The 19,913-nt window shown below is 35.1% G+C and overlaps 1 protein-coding gene across 12 annotated transcripts in view; it reads left to right on the top strand.

The window, feature by feature from the left end:
* CEP70 (centrosomal protein 70) overlaps positions 1–19,913 on the top strand; it is a 79,373-nt gene that overhangs the window by 33,278 nt on the left and 26,182 nt on the right. For 10 of the 12 annotated variants that reach the window (XM_040233570.1, XM_040233588.1, XM_040233517.1 and 7 more), the window contains 5 exons: positions 5,430–5,599; positions 8,091–8,147; positions 17,178–17,262; positions 17,359–17,447; positions 18,919–18,993. In XM_040233570.1, the coding sequence (XP_040089504.1) occupies positions 5,430–5,599; positions 8,091–8,147; positions 17,178–17,262; positions 17,359–17,447; positions 18,919–18,993 (476 nt within the window). The remainder of the gene's footprint in view (positions 1–5,429; positions 5,600–8,090; positions 8,148–17,177; positions 17,263–17,358; positions 17,448–18,918; positions 18,994–19,913) is intronic. The other 2 variants (XM_040233510.1, XM_040233524.1) reach the window with 1 other exon arrangement.

The raw sequence follows: 19,913 nt of genomic DNA, 5'->3' as shown, positions 1-19,913 counted from the left end.
CAGATGTTCAAACTGGATTTAGAAAATACAGAGGAACCAGAGATCAAATTGCCAACATCCATTGGCTCATTGAAAAAGCAAGAGAGTTCCAGAAAAACATCTACTTCTACTTTATTGACGACACCAAAGCCTTTGACTATGTGGATCACAATAAACTGTGGAAAATTCTTAAAGAGATGGGAATACCAGACCACCTTAGCTGCCTCCTGAGAAATCTATGCAGGTCAAGAAGCAACAGTCAGTACTGGACATGGAACAACAGACTGGTTCCAAATCGGGAAAGGAGTACATCAAGGTTGTATATGGTCACCCTGCTTATTTAACTTCTATGCAGAGTATGTCATGTGAAATGCTGGACTGGATGAAGCACAAGCTGGAATCAAGATTGCTGGGAGAAATATCAATAACCTCAGATATGCAGATGACACCACACTTATGGCAGAAGGCAAAGAGGAAGTGAAAAGCCTCTTGATGAAAGTGAAAGAGGAGAGTGAAAAAGTTGGTTTAAAACTCAACATTCAGAAAACTAAGATCCATGGCATCTGGTCCCATCACTTCATGGTAAATAGATGGGGAAACAGTTGAAACAGTGACAGACTTTATATTTTTGGGCTCCAAAATCACTGCAGATGGTGGTGACTGCAGCCATGAAATTAAAAGACACTTGCTCCTTGGAAGAAAAGTTATGACCAACCTAGACAGCATATTAAAAAGCAGAGACATTACTTTGCCAACAAAGGTCCATCTAGTCAAAGCTGTTTTTCCAGTAGTCATGTATGGGTGTGAGAGTTGGACTATAAAGAAAGCTGAGTGCTGAACAATTGATGCTTTTGATGTGTAATGTTAGAGAAGACTCTTGAGAGTCCCTTGGACTGCAAGGAGATCCAACGAGTCCATCCTAAAGGAGATCAGTCCTGAATGTTCATTGGAAGGCCTGATGTTGAAGCTGAAACTCCAATACTTTGGCCACCTGATGCGAAGAACTGAGTCATTGGAAAAGACCCTGATGCTGGGAAAGATTGAAGGCAGGAGGAGAAGGGGATGACAGAGGATGAGACGGTTGGATGGCATCACCAACTCAATGGACATGAGTTTGAGTAAACTCCGGGAGTTGGTGATGGACAGGGAGGCCTGGCGTGCTGCAGTCCATGGGGTCACTAAGAGTTGGACACAACTGAGCAACTGAACTGAATATTCTATTGTATGTACAGTTGACTCTTATAGAACATGGTTTGAACTATGTATGTCCACTTATGTGCAGATTTTTTTCGGTAGTAAATACTTCTGAACTCCACGATCACTGTTGAATCCATGGATGCAGAGGAACCTTAGATACTGAGAGCTACCTATAAGTTATATGTGAATTTTTGAGGGTACCGATTGTTGGCATCCTTAACCCCCACATTATTCAAGGATCACCTGTATATACCATATTTTGTTTATTCATTCACGGTTATTCATTCTAACACTGTTCATCACTAGACACTTGGGTTGTTTCCATCGTTTGGTTTTTGTGAATAATGCTGCTGTTTATATAGACATACAAATATCTGTTCCAGTCCCTGCTTTCCGTTCATTTTGGTGTGTGCCCAGAAGGGGATTGTTGGGTTGTATTGTGGCACTAATGGTAAAGAACCCATGTACCAATGCAGGAGACTTAAGGGATGTGGGTTTGGTCTATCATTCAGGAAGATCCCCTGGAGGGAGGGCATGGCAACCCATTCCAGTGTCACCTTGAGAATCCCCATGGACAGCCTGGCGGGCTACAGTCTATAGGGTCGCAGAGTCCGACTGAAGTGACTTGGCACATGCATGGTAATTTTATGTTTCATTTTTTGAGGAACTGCCATACTCTTTTCCATAGTGTCTGTACCATTTACATTCCCACCAGCAAAGTAAAAGATTACCAGTTTATCTACATTCTTAGCCACACTTGTTTTCTATTTTTGTTTTGTTTTTGTTAGTAGTAGCCATCCTAATGGGTGTGAAATGGTTTCTTACTGTGGTTTTAATTTGCATTTCCCTGATGATTAGTGATGTTAAGCATCTTTTCATGTGCTTATTGGCCGTTTGTGTATCTCTTTTTAAAGAAATGTCTATTCAAGTCCTTTGCCCGTTTTAAAATCAGACTTATGTTTTTGTTGAGTTGTACGAGTTATTTATTCTGAGTATTGACTCCTTATCAGAAGTATTGGGTTGGCCAAAAAGTTTGTTTGGGTTTTGTTCAGGTTTTCCTGTAAGATGGTGCAGCAAAACCTGAACGAACTTTTTGGCCAGCCCAATGTTATTTGCAAATATTTTTTCTCATTTTTTGAGTTAGCATTTTATTCTAGTGTTTTAAATGCACAAAAGTTTGAATTCTAATAACATCAAATTTATATATTTTTTCTTTTGTTGCTTATGCTTTTGTTGTCATAACCAAGAAATGGTTGTCAAATCCAATGTCATGAAGCTTTTGCCTTATGTTTTCTTCTAAGAGTTTATAGTTTTAGCTCTTACCTTTAGAACTTTGATCCATTTAAAATTAACTTTTGTATGTGGTGTAGGTAAGCATCCAACTTCATTTTTTTACATGTATACACCTAGTTTTTCCCAACATTATTTGTTGAACAGACCCTGTTCTTTTCCCATTGAATGATCTTAGCATGCTTGTTGAAAATACTTTGACTGTGGATATGCAGTATTATCTCTGAGGTATTCATTCTACTCCATTAGTCTATATGTCTTTAATGCTAGTACTATACTGTTTTAATTACTTTGGCTTTGTAGTCACCTTTGAAATCAGGAAATGTGAGAGCTTTAACAAGATTGATTTGGCTATGTGGGATCTCCTGAGGGTATAAACTTTAGGATGAATCTCAGCAAATTGATTCAGTGCATACATACTTTTCATTACAGGTTATTACAAGATTTTGAATATAGTTCCCTGTGATATACAGTAGAACCTAGTTGTGTATCTATTTTATATATAGTGGTCTGTATCTGCTAGTCCCAAACTCCCAATTTATTCCTCACTCCCTGCCCCTTTGATAACCATTGGTTTGTTGTCTCTCTTTGAGTCTGTTTCCATTTTTAAAATAAGTCCATTTACATAATATTTTAGATTCCACAAATAAGTGATATCACTATATTTGTCTTTTCTGACTTCGCTTCTTTTAGTGTGATAATTTCTGGGTCCATCCGTGTTGTTGTAGATGACATAATGTAATTCTTCTGTAAGTCTGAATAGTATTCGATTGTGTGTGTGTGTATATATATATATGTATCATAATCCATTCATCTGTTGATGAACATATGTTTCCATTTCTATTTCTGCAAAAAAAGGCATTGGGATTTTGATAGAGATTGCATTAAATCTGTAGACCACTTTGTATAGTATTGACATCTTAACAATATTAAGTCTTCCAGTCTGAACACAGGATATTTTCCTAGTAATTTCTGTCTTACGTTTCCTTCAACAACTTGTATAATACTCAGCATATAATTCTTTTGCCTTCTTGCTTGATTCCTTTTTTATTCTTTTTGATACTACTATACATGGAATTGTTTTCTTAATTTTCTTTTTAAATTGTTCATTGTTAGCATATAGACATAAAATTGATATTTTGCATTGACTTTGTATTCTGTTACTTTCTGAATTCATTTATTGTTTTGGGTTTTTTTAGTGGACTCTAAGGTTTTCTGTGTTTTAGATCATATCATCTGCAAAGAGATAATTTTATTTCTTCCTTTCCAATTTGAATGCCTTTTATTTCTTCTTCTTGCTTAATTGCTCTGGCTAGGATTTCCAGTACTATATAGAACAGAAATGGTGAATGCAATTATCTTTGCATGGTTCCTGATCTTAGAGGAAAGGTTTTCAGTCTTTTAATGTTGAATATGATGTTTTCATAGATGGCTTTTGTTATGTTGAAGTAGTTTCCTTCTGTTCCTAGTCTGAGTGTTTTTATCATGAAAGGGCATTGGACGTTGTCAAATGCTTTCTCTGCACTGGTTGAGATTATCGTGTGTGGTTTTTTTTTTTCCTTTTATTTTGTTAACGTATTACATTTTTTTTTTTCATATGTTGAACCATTCCTGCATTCCAGGAATAATCCTACTTGGTAATGGTGTGTAATCCTTTTAATATGCTGCTTAGAATTTGGTTTAATAAACTCAGTTTGTTGCATTTTTGTATCATTGTTTAAATGATGGGATATCGGTTTGTAGTTCTCTTTTGCTTGTGTTGTCTGGTTTGGGTACTAGGGTAATGCTAACCTCATAGAATGTCTTGGGAGAGATACAGGTGATTCTTTTATATCGTGCAACCTTGAAAAATTCAGTCACTCTAGTTTTAAGTCACTTGACTATAGATCTCCTGCCTGGCTCAGGGTGGGGCTGAGGCAGAGAATAAATTCTGGGTATAGCTGGTGGTTACTGAGAGATGGTATGGTACCCAGAAGCTGAGTCTCCTTTTTTCCTCTGAGGGTCTCTAAGTCTGTGCAAACTTGACACTGTGGGTAAGAAAACATGTGCTTAGATGTGCACCTCTTCTGAAAGTAGTGTCTTAATATTGTACAGATAGATTGGGATAGGGCTTCTCACTGAACTTTATAAAAAGTGTATTAATAATAATGATGGTGCTGCTGATAATGACCTTTCAAAGGACCTAGAGGGATGGAAGCCATTGTTGTTCATTTGCTTAGTTGTGTCTGACTCTTTGCAACCCCATGGACTGCAGCATGCCAGGCTTCCCTGTCCTTTATCATCTTCTGGAGCTTACTCAAACTCATGTCCATTGAGTTGGTGATGCCATCCAATCATCTTGTCCTCTCTCGTCCCCTTCTCCTCCTGCCTTCAGTCTTTCCCAGCATCAGAGTCTTTTAGGAAAACCAGGCCAGTGATATTTCACTGAAGACAAGAGAGTATTCAAATTTACATTCCCTTGCATAAATCTTGGGGGTATATATTATTTCTTAACAAATTCCTGATTATGCTGAGTTTGCAGTCTCCTACATTACATGAATGCCTAATTAAACCATATGAAATCCTGAATTATCATTGATCATTTAAAAATCTTAATTTTAATTCTTGATTCTTTTCAGCATCTTTAATATTGGTACCTTTCTGATTATCATTTTCATCTAAACCTGTATATAAACTTAGTTTTACAAAGATTGAGTTCTTTTACTTATTATGTATCCTTAAATGCATGTGAGTATAAATAATATTTTCCCCATTTTATGCTGATTTTACTTGTTACAGTTTTTGCATTTATGATGTATCATTGTTCCTGGACCTTGTACCCATTTAAAAACAGCCTCCCTACTGAAGTTCTTGAATGAGACAGCTTCATAGAAATTGTGAGGATAGCTTTTTGTACAATATTGTTAGAACAGCATGTCTTAGATGTACATATTGTAATTTATTTTTTGAAAAATTTCTTACAGGCAAAATGTGAACATTATAAGAAAAAACGAATGGAGCAACAAGAGACTATTGCTGCTTTGCAGAAGGATATCTATAGGTTAACACAGGAAGAAGAAGAACGCATTATCACTCAAAATAGAGTGTTTTCTTATCTCTGCAAAAGAGTTCCTCATACCGTCTTGGATAAACAGTAATGTTTGCTACATAAATTGATATGTAGCTAGACTCTTCATTTATTAAAAAATAGATTTCATCTTGGGTATGGTTTTATCTGTTAAACTGGTGGAATCTTCCTCTTCCTCTTCTCTGCCCTTTTTTTGGTTTGTTTTAATGTCATTAACTTGTTGAAGAAAACAATTGGATGTCCTGGAGAGGTACATGCTAGATTTGTCTATTTGCTTCCTTATTATGTCTTTTAATTTATTCTTCTGTCTCCTGTGTTCCCTCTAAACTGGAAGTTAAATCTAAATTCAGATGCAAGTATTTTTGGTGACATATTTCATAGGTGATAATTTATTCTTCTAATAATAACATATATGTTTAGTAGAGCTTCTCTCAGGGATGCTAAGATTGTTCAGGGGTTTAAATAGCAACAATCTGATCCTTTTCCTATAAAATTTCCCATTCTCTTCTCATCTGATGGTTTCTCTTGTTGATCTTGTTTTCAATTCTGCTATCCCTTTTCTCTCTTTTTTTTTGCTGGAGTTCTTCCATTAAGAAAAAGCACCTTTCCTATTGAGTAGGGACTGTCTGGTTGTCCTGTATGGTTTGTTACAGGGAAGGTAAGAGCAGTGATCAGTTCCTTAATTTTAATTTTTTAGAGTAAGCAGTTAATGATCAATTGTAATAGTCTAGTTTGGAAATAACACAGATCTAAAAAGAAAGAAGAGATACTGCAGAGATGGACAGGAATTGTCTATACCAATTGACTGTAGATGTTGAAAGAAGGAGAGAAGTCAGATAGCCAGATTTCAAGCTAGATTTGGGGAAAGGGACAGGAGGAGGATGGATTTATCTATGAACATGTACTTAGATATCTTCTGTCAGCCACTTAGAGATATCATGCCTGTTGTTTAGTTGCTAAGTTGTGTGTGATTCTTTGCGACCCTGCAGCCCTCTAGTTTCCTCTGTCCATGGAATTTCCTAGGCAAGAACACTGGGGAGGGTTACAGTTTCCTCCTCCAGGGGATCTTCCTGACCCAGGGATCAAACCCACATCTCCTGCATTGCAGATGGATTCTTTACTTCTGAGCTACGGGGGAAGCCCCATCAGGCCTATAGTTAGAAAGGCCCAACTCCATAGAGCTTTAAAGTTTAGACAGAGAAAGAGAAGGCAGAAGAGAAGTTACGTTTGGGTGTCAGGCTAACTGAGGAACAAGAATGTTTGAAGGAGAAGGTGGTGAGGAGTTTTATATGCCACCTCATCGGTTTGTGTTTGTCTTCCTACTGTCTTATTTGCTCAGCTGCTAGTTTGACACATAGTAAGTCTTCCTTAAAAGTTTATCGACGGTAGAGGTAATAGTTATTCAGAATGAATGAAGTTTATCATGCAGGAAAAATAGAAATGGGATAATAGCATTGGGGAAGGAGGAAGGTGAGAGGGTTTGTAAAGTATATAAAGGAAATTAAAGCATATTTGCAGAATAATATGAAAGCTGATATGTGTTGGGATGGGGAAAGTTGAAGGGAAAGAATAATTCAAAAAGTTACGATGTTAAAAGCACAGCTGGTTGAATTAGTTCTGAAAAAAGGAGATGGATGAGTACAAGAGTGAAATACTAAAAATTCTTGCTTTAAAAAGAATAGTATGTGAAAGTGTAGTGTTATTTTATTTGAGAATTTTTTTTTTAATTAGAAAAGCACTGCATGCCTACAAAAATTCAAACAATATAAAAGTATATAAAGTAATATATTATAAACCTGCCTACTTCTCCTAATTCCATATCCTGGAGATAATCACTTTTAACAGTTTGGTTTATGTTCTTCCTCATGTTTCACAGCAATAGTGCTGTTGACTTTTTGGGTGGGACCATTCTTCATTGTAGGGTATGATGAGCATTCATTTTTTCATTAATGAACTTTTAAGCATCTTTGCTCCCTCCCCAACTATTCAGTGTGACAACCAGTACCATCCCCCAGTTCGGGTAATATTGTCCCTCAGTTAAGAAGCCATATAGTTCATTTTCAGTACATAGATTCATATACACCTACTTTCTTTAAAAAATAGTTATACATTTGGCTATGCAACATTAATTTTTCCTACAAATTTACATTATCTCTTCTAATGCCTCCTCATTTTCTATAATATGGATGTGCCATTATTTAACTTTTCCCTTGAAGAATGTTTAGATTGTGTCTGAGTTTTCACTCATAATGAATTGAATAACTTTGTTCATCTTAAGTGATAGCCTTGGGCAAATGTTTCTGTGGGAGTGATTGTTAAAGGTAGACCTGTTTGATCAAGGAGAATATACATTTAATATGTTGAGATTTAATGTCTGTGGTTATTTAAAAATGTATACATTAAAATTAAAATATATGGCATAATGGGATACTTCTGGCAAAAATCACTTACATTTTTTATGAATTTGCAGATATTTATCACTATAATTTGAAATTGAATAGAGACGATAGTAAATATTCCAATACCACATTTTAAAAATAACTCATCTGTTTTCTAGGTTGCTTTGCCTTATTGATTACTATGAATCTAAAATTAGAAAATTTCATAAACAAAGGTATGACTTGTCGGATATTACAATTTTAAAAGTAATTATCAAGTTATGAGTTACAACAAAAGTTTTTATGGCCTTTTGAAACATTAAATATGCTTTGAAAATCTATGGATATGTGTATAATTTACCTAATCCATTGTTTCATTTATATTAAAATATGTATATTTAATAATCATTAAGTATTGGTCACAGAAGTAGTAGTATTTTTATTTTGTTGAGGTATTGTGATTTGTTCTGCTGATGTCATCTAGCCACTAGTTACTGAGTATATCAACACAGTGTGTAGGATTGGATTAGCTTCCTGCCAAAGTACAGCCTAATTAATTAGTATGCAGATTTATGAGATAAAGATAAAACATTATAGTGCAAAATCAAGTATATGGAATAAAGCACAGTTTTCACCTCAGATTAAAGCAATAAGGGTAAAATTTTAAATGATGGTCTTTGACTAACCAAAAATTGCTGAAAGATATCTAAGGCCAAATAATCTAAAGTACTTTAATATAAATATCTAAGGCCTTTAATATAAAGGCTATTTTGTTTCACTGTTTATAAATGGAACAGTTCTTTTAACAAATATTTATTTAAGCACCAACTTTCTGCCATGTTCTGTTTTTATCTGAACAGATAAAATAGATAAACATCAAATAACTTCAGGGAACTTCTCTTTCAAATGAAGCTGTGTTTTAAGATGGTAGACATGGTGTTAGATTCTGTAGAGATAGGAAAATGTTTTGAACATGATTCTTACCTCCTAGGAGTTTGCAATCTAGTAAAGGAGATTAAATGTAAACACATTAATAATTAAGAAAAATAATGTGAGACTTAAAAGATCCTAATATGTAATGTTGCAATAAAAGTAATTACTAAAAACTGTGCAGTCAGTCAGTAATACAGGAGTTAATAACAGGAACAAATTGGTTTTGGATGGAGTAACCAGGGAAGCCATTAAAAAACAGATGGGGGTTGTGCTTGAGCTTGAATAAGTACAATTTGGGAAAGCAGAAAGGCAAAAAAAAAAAAAAGGCTGCTTATATACTATCAGCAAAAATTCATAGATGTAAAAGGATAAGCTTTTTAATGGCAGTATAATTAAGCCAATTTCTCTGAACTTTAAGGGATTTGTTGATATATTCATAGATAAGCGGTAGTATGGAGAGCAGTCATTCCCATGGAGGACCAAGAGTAAGCTATAAATGAACAACAAGACATCATTGGCCTTGGAAAGAAGGAAGATACTGTTTCCTTTGATACAGAAAACCTGGGTGATGGGGTTGTAAGTATGTATACTAGGGTTCTAGCAAGAAACAGAACCAGTAGAATGTACACTCATATACAGAGAGTGAATTGTCTTAAAGAAATAGGTTCATGTGATTGTGAAGCTGGCAAGTCTGAAATCTGTGAGGCTGGCATGTAAGCTGGAGACCCAGGGAAGAGTTGATGTTGCAGTGTTGAGGCTGAAGGCAATCTGGAGGCAGAATACCTCCCTTCTTGGAGGTTTTAGTCTTTTCTTCTAAGGTCTTTAACTAATTGCACAGGGCTCACCCACATTGTGAAGAGTAATCTGCTTTATTCAAAGTCTATTGATTTAAATGTTTGTCACATCTAAAAAATAACCTCACAGCAGTGTTTAGACTGGTGTTTAACCAAGTAGCAGGGCACCATAGTCTCACCAAGTTCACCCTAAAATGAATAGTCACAGTATGTCAGAGTGAAGAGAAGCAAAATGAAGAATTTCGTAGCTTGAGAGGTTATAGATTGGTATGCTCACAGAAAATCAAAAATGAGTAAAGCAGGTTAGGTGGGAACTGTGCCAAACTGGAGAGCTGTCTTAAAGGGGCCATTTATTATATACTCTAGCCAATTGATGCCATGCAGTAATGTGAACCCATTGTGGCTAAATCTGCTTTTTTGAGAAGTTAGAAGGTTAGGTTTATAAATGAAATCAGATTTTTAATGTTTACAATTAAAACTGAGTGCCCTTAAAAATATTATATGGTCCAGACTGAATATTATCTGCAACCTTTACTCTATATCGTTAGTAAATTCTAATGTAGATTCAGGAGTTGGATGACTTTTTTCCTGTAAGGGGCCAGACTGTATTTTAGGCATTTTAATCTGTATAGACTCTCACAACTGCTCAACTCTGTTACAGGATGAAATCAGCCATAGACAGTAAGTAAATCAATTGACATGTCCATGTTCCATAAAACATTAATTTAAAAAAAACCTGCTGGCTGTGGCCCACAGGCAGCAGATTGCTGACCCCCAATCTAGTTGAGAGAGCATTTGAGATTTGAAGTAAGAGCAGAGAAGATTTAGTGTAGCCAACATTGAAATGTCTCAGGTAGAATGTGGTGTGAGAGATTGCCTCTGAAGTTATGTAAACTGGGGTCCTCTAACTAAAAATAATAAAAGGATTGAGGCTGTTGCAGGTATTGTTGAATTTGGTTGTCATGAGTTTATAATGAACATCTGGGATTGAGGAATGAAATCTTGAGGGAAAAGAATTACTTTTTTGCTTAACAGTCCCATCATCATGGACTGAAGTGAAGTACTTTGGCTTGTACAAATTATGCCTAGGTCAGATACTTGGATTGAATGTCTCCTAGTTCAGTTCAGTTCAGTTGCTCAGTCATATCTGACTCTTTGCAAACCCATGAATCGCAGCATGCCAGGCCTCCCTGTCCGTCACCGACTCCCAGAGTCCACCCAAACCCATGTCCATTGAGTTGGAGATGCCATCCAACTATCTCATTCTCCGTCGTCCCCTTCTCCTCCTGCCCTCAATCTTTCCCAGCATCAGGGTCTTTTCAAATGAGTCAGCTCTTAAGGGAGAAAAGATATAGGAAGAAAATAGGGACTGCGTTATACACAATATTCTCACAGATGAAAAAGTAGAAGTAATTTATACTTTGCAGTGTTGAAGAGTCTATCCTAAGGAGAGGATTTTTCATAGTTCATTGAATGAATAAAACTTAAGTCTCTTCTAAGAGTAAATAACTTGATAGAGAGCTTGTAGCAACTTCAAGGTGGGTTTTGAGATCTACTAGTAGGATATTAGGATCACCTAAAGAAGCAGGTGAACTCTAAAAAGAGGGTGTAAGAATTAACTGAAAGTATTATATTACTTGAAAGAAGTGAAAGAGAAGAGAAAATGAAGGAAGATGGGTTATGATTTGGAGGTCTAAGTGGGATAAATAGGAGGCACAGGAGAAGGATGTATAGACCTGTAGAGCTAAGGGAGCAAGACGAAGAAGACAGATGGGACATGGGCCTCTTGCGGAGGTAGAAGCACTCTGCTTAACACCCTTTTTTAAAGGGCAATGTTGTCCAAAGTTTTTCTCATCATGTAACACAGAAAGTGATGTTTGTATACCACACTGGGGTAATTGGCTCAAGAAAATCTGGCCAGTTGTTTTGAGTGCTTGGCATATTTGTAATATCCTGGCACAGCACACCTATGGCACACCACCTGGACCCTCTACTTCAGGGCACAGGCTTGAGAAGGCCTCTAGAGAGCTTGTGAAAGGCAGTTTCTGGATACTATGGACTGGTCTTCCGTTCTGCCACCATACATGAGAAAACTTGGGGAAAGCAGAGGAAGCCACAGTCAAGGCAGCAGAAATTTGAATGCAAGTATTAAGCAGTTGGAAGTCTTAGAAAACTGCAAACATGCTACAATTTCTGAAACAGAGGAAAAGTAAGTTTTAAAATGATAGGTTCTCAGCTCTGTTACTTTACCTATTTTTCTTTAATATATCAACATAGATTACATGGAATATATTGCTAGCTTTTTCTATTAGTATTTCCCTGGCTTGGTAGATAGGATTAAAGAACCAAGAAAAGTAACATAGGAATAACAACTACAAGATTCAGACTGAGTTTCTTCTGAGATGTTAGAGACATTTGAAAAGTTACCCCAGGGAAAATAGCTCCATAATGAATTAGTAAAATGAAGTCTCCTTGTCTTAACTCCATCTTTCTCTTTAGATAGAAAACTTTTAAGTGGTGTTGTGAAATGGAAGCAGGTAACTTTGAGGTTCACCTCTGATTGAACATGATTCGGATTAGGGAAGAAAATAAAATACAAGGTTTCTCTAGTTTTGCTCTTTCTCTCTACCACCAAGAAGCATAATGTTCAACAGTGGGTCCTTCCTGGGGCTTCTGGAAGCCATTGGAGAAAGGGTGGGAGGAATTTGGCTGTGGGGATCCCATGTCCAAATGAGAATTGTAGATGTTTAAAATTATGTTTTTACTTCAAAAAAAACACACAAAATCTGTCAATGCTAAATAAAGGACTCTAGGAAAATAAAGTGAGGATTCTTTACTGAAGCTCATTTCCTTTTAGGTCTGCATAAATTTAAAAATGGTCTCCTCTACTATGTATATGTATTAGGTTTCTCTTGAGAGAACAAGATAGCCATAATGGCAGGTATTTTAGTTTCCTGGTGGCTCAGCTTCCCTGGTGGCTGAAATGGTAAAGTGTCTGCCTGCAATGCGGGATACCTGGGTTCTATCCTTGGGTTGGGAAGATCTCCTGGAGAAGGAAATGGCAACCCACTCCAGTATTCTTGCCTGGAGAATCCCACAGACGGAGGAGCGTGGTAGGCTACAGTCCATGGGGTCGCAAAGAGTCAGACACAACTGAGTGACTTCACATAGGAAATGGTCTTGAGTACACAGGCTTTGAAGCCAGAGAGACTTCAGTTTGAATCTCATCAGTACTGCTTACTATTTGAGAGACTTTGAGCAAATTTAAATAACTCCTCTAAATGTTTCTAAATGTTCCTCACCTAATAAATTGAAATACTTTATATAATCTATCTTGTTGTTGTTGTTCAGTCGCTAAGTCGTGTCTGACTCTTGTGACCCTGTGAACTGTAGCCAGCTAGGCTCCTCTGTCCATGGGATGATCCAGGCAGGATTACTGGAGTGGGTTGCTGTTTATCCTTCTCCATACATCTGTCTCAGTACTTTTTATATAGAAGCTACCCAGTATCCTTATTTGGTCATGGTCGTTTGTTAAAGACTAGCGTGTTTTAGAAGGTCTGAGAGATATGTTAGCATAGCTGTCTCGAATAGAAATGTAATGAAAACCACATATATAATTTTGCATTTTTCATGTAGCCAAGTTAAAAAGTAAAAAGAAACCATTGAAATACATTTTCATCTATTTAATATCTGAAATATTGCCATTTCAACATGTAATCAGTGATATTATTGATATTTCACATTATTTTTTTTTCATTCTAAGCCATTGAAATTTGGTGTTATAGCATACCTCAATTCAAACGCTAAATTTTCATCAGAGGTATTTGATCTGTATTTAGATTTCATGAAGTCTAGCTCAAAAATAGACTTAGATACCCAGATTGTTCTATACTTACCTGAAAGTTCTCTAGCAACTAAGTCAAGTACAAAAATTTTTTTCCTTTAATATTTACATCTACATTTATACAACTGACTCATCTTTTTTAGAATAATTGGTTTGACTGAATTAATGATTAAAAACTATACCCAACTTAAATTCACTAACTTCTATTTAATTCAGAAGGATGTTGCAAAATTGAAAAGCAACTCTAAATCTGTCAGTAGCAACTAAAATCATATTATTAATATTAGAAAAACATGTAGGAAGTCAATATTGATGTGTATTATAAAGTTTCATTTCAGTATAAATTCTCATAACCTATTAGCTAGACACAAACATGCCTTTTTTTCTTTGGAGCTTCAAATTTTGCTTACTCATATATAGAGTGATACGAGTGAGTAGGCTTCCCTGGTAGCTCAGTTGGTAAAGAGTCTGCCTGCAGTGCAGGACACCCAGGTTTGATCCCTCAGTCGGGAAGATTCCCTGGAGAAGGAAATGGCAAACCATTCCATTATTGCCTGGAAAATCCCACGGACAGAGGAGCCTGGTGGGCTGCAGTCCATGGGTCACTTGAGTCGGACATAACTTAGTGACTAAACCACCACCACACTATTTTTTGTGTTTGAGCATTTGGCAAGTACTTTTTTTTCCAAGAAAATTTTGAATTCAGGTTAACAGTATAGTTAGTCTTTGTAACTTTTCCATGACTCAACCAATAAGCATTGACAAAAAACACAAAAGATGGTTAAAGTCATTGTTTTCTGTTTGTTTCAATGGTCCTACAAACTGGCATCACATTTATATATGTGCTGTAAAATTTTAACTGAATTCATGACATTCACAGTCTGTTTCAAAAAACTAGCAGATTTCCAATATGTCTTATACAGTATAGCAAAGCAATAAGACTGCAAAAGCAGTTTTTTAAAAATCCTAGTAAATCTAAATTTCTGATGTTACAGAACTACCTTCTGTTGTGGAAAAATGAAAAAGGTTGTTTCATGTCTTGGTGAAATTCTTCTTTGATAGATATGTAAAATTCAAAGATGTGCCATAAGTCAGATTTTTTTTTTAAAGCCTCCAGTTGTCAACATTTCTTAATAAATCTGGAGGTCCTCTGATGACAGAACATCCCCACAGTGTTAACTGAGCATTTGATTCATCTAAAAATGTAATTTTAAAAATTAAATCAGTTGCTCTTTGGTATTATAAGAAAGGTCTTATATTCTCCAGGCAGTTGTTTGTGGGCTTAATTGAAGATCTTTCCTTTTTCTTATAAAAATGTTTTAGTTATCTTCTCATAATTTTGCAGCAAATTTTTCATAGAAAATAATTTATTTCATGTAAGAATAGTTTCTATTTTTGTGTAAGACCTCAAAATGTTTTGTTACTGGCCAAAGTTATAAGCTCAGATTTTGCTAAAAACTTATTTTAGAAGTTTTTTTGTGTGGTTAATTTTGATTTTGGTGACTTAGATTCTCTTTTGACTGTTGAGAGGAAATTTCTTAATGTATCTATTATGTATTTGCTGAAAATACTTTCCTATCATTATCTACTTTATTATCCTAAAACATTTTTTATTTAACAACTTTTAAAAATAACTTTATTGAGATTAATTCACATGCCATAAAATTCACTGTTTTAAAGTATATGATTGAGTAGTTTTAGAATATTCACAAATTGTGTCACCATCTCTGCAGTCAGTTTTAGAACATGGACATCATCCACTGAGAAGCAGAAAATGCCATACCCATTAGCAGTCACTCTGCCCTGAGCCCCTCTTTCGCTGCAACCCAACATCACAAAATATGCAATTCCATTTACATGAAATGTCCAGAATATGCAATCCATAAAAAAAGAAAGTAGATGAGTAGTTGCCTAGGAATTGGATTGTAGTGGAGTAGGACTCAGGGTAGAGGGTAAGTGGAAAGTAATTGCTACTGGGATGATGTTTCTCCATGGGTGATGAACATGTTCTAAAATTGATTGTGGAGGGACTTCCCTGATGCTCCAGTGGTTAAGACTCCCGGCTTCTAATATAGGGTGCATGGATTAGATCCTTGGTTGGGGAACTAAAATCCCATGTGCTCCATGGCATGGCCAGAATATAAATAAAATTGATTGTGGAGATAGTGACACAACTTTATGAATATCCCAAAGTGATATCTCAAAGAACTAATGATTAATGTCTTTTATATGTTTACTGTTCATTTATATGTTTACAGTAGGCATTTACTGATGTCCTTTGCTCAATTTGAAATTGAGTTTTTTTGTCTTTTTGTCAAATTATGAGTTGTTTATTAATTCTGGAAACAAGTTATTTATCAGGTTTGCAAATATTTTACCCCATTCTGTAAATTTTCTTTTTTTTCGCCCTTAATGATGTTGTTTGAAGCTCAGAATTGTTTTACTTTTCATGAAGTCCTGTTTATCAGTTTTTTTATTTTTCTTTCATCTCTTCTGAACCAACAGCTTTTCCAATTTGTTCTTCATCAGGAAATTTGTGACATTCTTTCAGTCTCTTTTGTTTACTGTTTCAATTATTTTACTCTCTCAGATGTTTTCATCTCCACTTGATTTTTTAAAAAAATCTGTCCATAATTTTTAAAAGCCTTAGTTCTTATAATTAAAATGATAAATATATCAATTATCAATTATGATTTATATAGCTATCTCCATAAATATAGTATCAGAACAAACAGTGTTATATTGGTAACATTCTGATTGAATCAATCCATTGATCCTGACTAGACTGGTGGTGAGTTTTTATTAATATATGGTACTACAAACCACACATGCACTCTGTACAACCCAGGTCGCAACATTAATACCTTAACATGATGCATCAGAGTGGAAGGTAGTCCTGAACAATAACATTGTGTTTAACAGAAGGATATTTTACACTGCTTCACCTTTAAAATTTTAATTAAAATGAAATAGAATTAAAATGGCTAGTTGCACTAGCCATATTTCAAGCACTCATTGCCTGTATGTACCTAGTGTTTACCATCTCGGACAGCCCAGTATTAGTGTTATTGGTTTTAAAAACATTAATACTGATTTGCTAGTACTTTGTAGCTCACACAATGTTTTGATGTCTTTTATTTACTTTTAAAACCAATTTTGTGAGGTAGATGTGATAGAAATTATCTCTGTTCTACAGATGAGAAGAAAAATTCTGAGAGACTGACTTACCCAAATAATACAACTCATTAATAAAGATGTCAAGACTTAATCGGGGCCACTAAACTTGTGGCCTTGTCCACTTATAATCTGTATTTTTTGATATAATTTTTTGTGATCTAAAAGTACTGGAAGGAGAAAACAATATTCTTTGTTCATTCAACAAGTGTTTTTCTACCGCTTCTAAAGCCCTCTATTCTGGGCAGTGAGATACAGTGGTGAACAAGACAAACTTCTGGTTTGCATGGATCTTAAATTCCAGTTAAGGCATTACTGAACAAATGTATACTAGTACTAGTTAATAAATAGTATGTTCTAATACAATTTTCTGTAAGAATAAGTAGGAAATTTGGTTTAAGTTTTAGTTTATGTTGAGGTTATCAAGGCCTTATTGTATTGATTTAATTTTTCTTAACTAGATTTTTTTTTTCCTTTGGAGATAATTTTTTCATAAATACACTACATGTATTTTTTCATAGATTATATAAAGAAGATGAAAGTCAGTCAGAAGAAGAAGATTATAGAAGCCTGAGTGCTTCACCCACTTACAACGGCCTTCTAATGGTATGGAGGACTATATGATTGATAAATACTTTTTAATAAAGTAAAATAATAATCTAATTTCTTAGGAAAGTTAACTGTTTATTCACTATGTTGCAGTCATTACAGAATCAACTCAAGGAATCAAAAACTAAGATAGATATACTTTTAAGTGAAAAGCTCAATCTTCAAAAAGATTTGGAAACCAGGTGAGAGAAACTTGTCATTTTTATTTAACTTTTATTTAAGCAAATAGTGGAATTTTGAATGTTAAATCATTCATCCTATCCCCTTTACTCTAAAACTATTGTTGGGGACCTCATATTTGTATACTCATTTTAGTCATTAGCCTCTCATATGATAGAAACAACAAAAATACGTATGTAAGCAAGGGGAGTGAGAAAATAGGAAGAAGATAAAACTGGCTAGGAACTCAGAATAGATTTAACCTATGCCAGTAAGTTTCCATTTCACAAATTATTTTTATTTTAATTTTTTCCAAATTACTTTAGAATGTCTTATTTCATCATATAGATGTGTTGTTGGAAGGGAGAAAAATTTTAGTTTAAATGGCATACAACAGAAAGGTTTATTTATATACAAGCATACTACCACAGAAGGAAGGTACTCTACATGTTGACAGAAAGTAATAATGAATGTACAATATTGAGACTTTTCATTAAATATTGTTGGATACCTATTGTAAGTTAGACATGGTCCTAATTCTGATATCGTATATAACGAACAAAACAAATATCTTATTCTTGTAAAGCTTATACTTTAATGGAGAGGAAACTGATACCTACAATAAAAACCATTTCTGTAAGGTTTAAAAGCCTGCCACATGGTAATGTGTAAATTTATGGTTATATAAATATGAGGGGAAAATTTGTAAAACATGCATGGGAATAATGAACAATGAATTTGAGCTAGTGGTTACCTGTTGTATGGGCAGTGAAAAGTGAAAGTTACTCAGTCGTGTCTGACTCTTTGTGACCTCATGGACTATACAGTCCATGGAATTCTCCAGACCAGAATATTGGAGTGGGTAGCTGTTCCCTTCTCCAGGGGATCTTCTCAAACTATGGATCAAACCCAGGTCTCCCTTATTACAGGCAGATTTTTTACCATTTAAACCACAAGGGAAGCCCTGGAATACTGGAATGGGTAGCCTATCCCTTCTCCAGCAGATCTTCCCAACCCAGGAATCAAACTGGGGTCTCCTGCATTGCTGGTGGATTCTTTACCAGCTGAGCCACCAGGGAAGCCCATGGTATGGCAAGGAGAGAGCAATGGCAATAATTAGGGACACTGAGTTTGAAGTAGCTGTATAAGGTTTTAGTTAAAAGATTTTAAACAGATTACTATTCAGCTTTGATAAAGCTTGAGGCATGGACACACCACTATTTGTTTTACTCTATTCTTGTTTGTGCATTTGAGATAATTCACTATAAAAGCAAGTAATAGGTTAATAACGATAAAAGTGGGTAGAAAGTTTTGAATAGGGGATACACAGAAGAAATCCAGTGGCCAATAAATACCTCATTAGCGGTTATGAAAAATTTTAAGAATTTTTAAGCATATTTATGACAAGTAATAGAGTATACTTTATTATTATTAAATATCTTTATAGTTTTATTAAGTAAATTGAATGTGTTCAACATGATTTATTTTCTACAGGCCCACACAGCATGAATTAAGACTTTATAAACAACAAGTGAAGAAACTGGAGAAAGCCCTTAAGAAAAACATCAAGTAATTATATTTTACCGTAGTTACAAATTTATTAGGATTTTATGTCTTATTATTTATTTTTACTAACCTGTCAACTTACCTGATAGTGGCTGTGGCTTAAAATTACCAGGCTGATGGACAGTGCCGGTGGGTGGGGGGGTGGGGGGGAGGTGGAGAAGACTTTGAAAAGGGATATTTCTGGTTCCAGTTTAAAAAGTTTCTACTGTGATAGATTTGGCTATATATTCATCTTAAATAAGAACAAGGAAAAGGTAATTTTCTGATATAAAAGCCAAAGATTTTAATTAGTTGACTTTGGAAGTCATGGAGAAATTGCAAGAGAATCATTGAAATTAGAAGCGACAAGGCCCAAATTTTTGTTGGTGGTAGTGATGAATAATACATAGCCTTATCATATTTTAAAGCTTAGAGTATCATAATGAATGCAGTGAGCCATTCATATCCACCACTTCTCTTTTATGACTTTGAAAAGCACATACTCACAGGAATTTCAGCAAATTGGTCCTCAAATAGTGATAGTATTTTCTGAAAATTAGCTATGTCTACTCTTTGATTCAAGGGAATGAGACTTGAAGTAGTGTGGTGAGCATGGGGATGAAATATTTTTAAAATGATATGAGTTAATATATGCATTAGATGTATTTAATCAGTTGTATTAGCCTATGTTGATTCAATTTTCAGTGACAGCTACATTTTCTTTATGGTAACACATTCCACAGTGAAAGGCAAGTATTCTGGCCATCCAGGAATTACATATTGAGTTAAGATAGTATGGAAGGAAAACTAAAAAAGAGAAATGGAAGGTTCAGAAAGGTTCAATTAATATTTTTTCCCTTCCTACTATTGCTTAACATTTTAGGTACTTATAGTACCTCTTCCTCGGAGAAGGCAATGGCACCCCACTCCAGTACTCTTGCCTG

The sequence above is a fragment of the Oryx dammah genome, unplaced genomic scaffold (assembly GCF_014754425.2).
Source record: "Oryx dammah isolate SB20612 unplaced genomic scaffold, SCBI_Odam_1.1 HiC_scaffold_2, whole genome shotgun sequence".
In the NCBI taxonomy this organism is placed as follows: domain Eukaryota; kingdom Metazoa; phylum Chordata; class Mammalia; order Artiodactyla; family Bovidae; genus Oryx; species Oryx dammah.
This window is presented reverse-complemented; position numbering and strand designations above follow the sequence as displayed.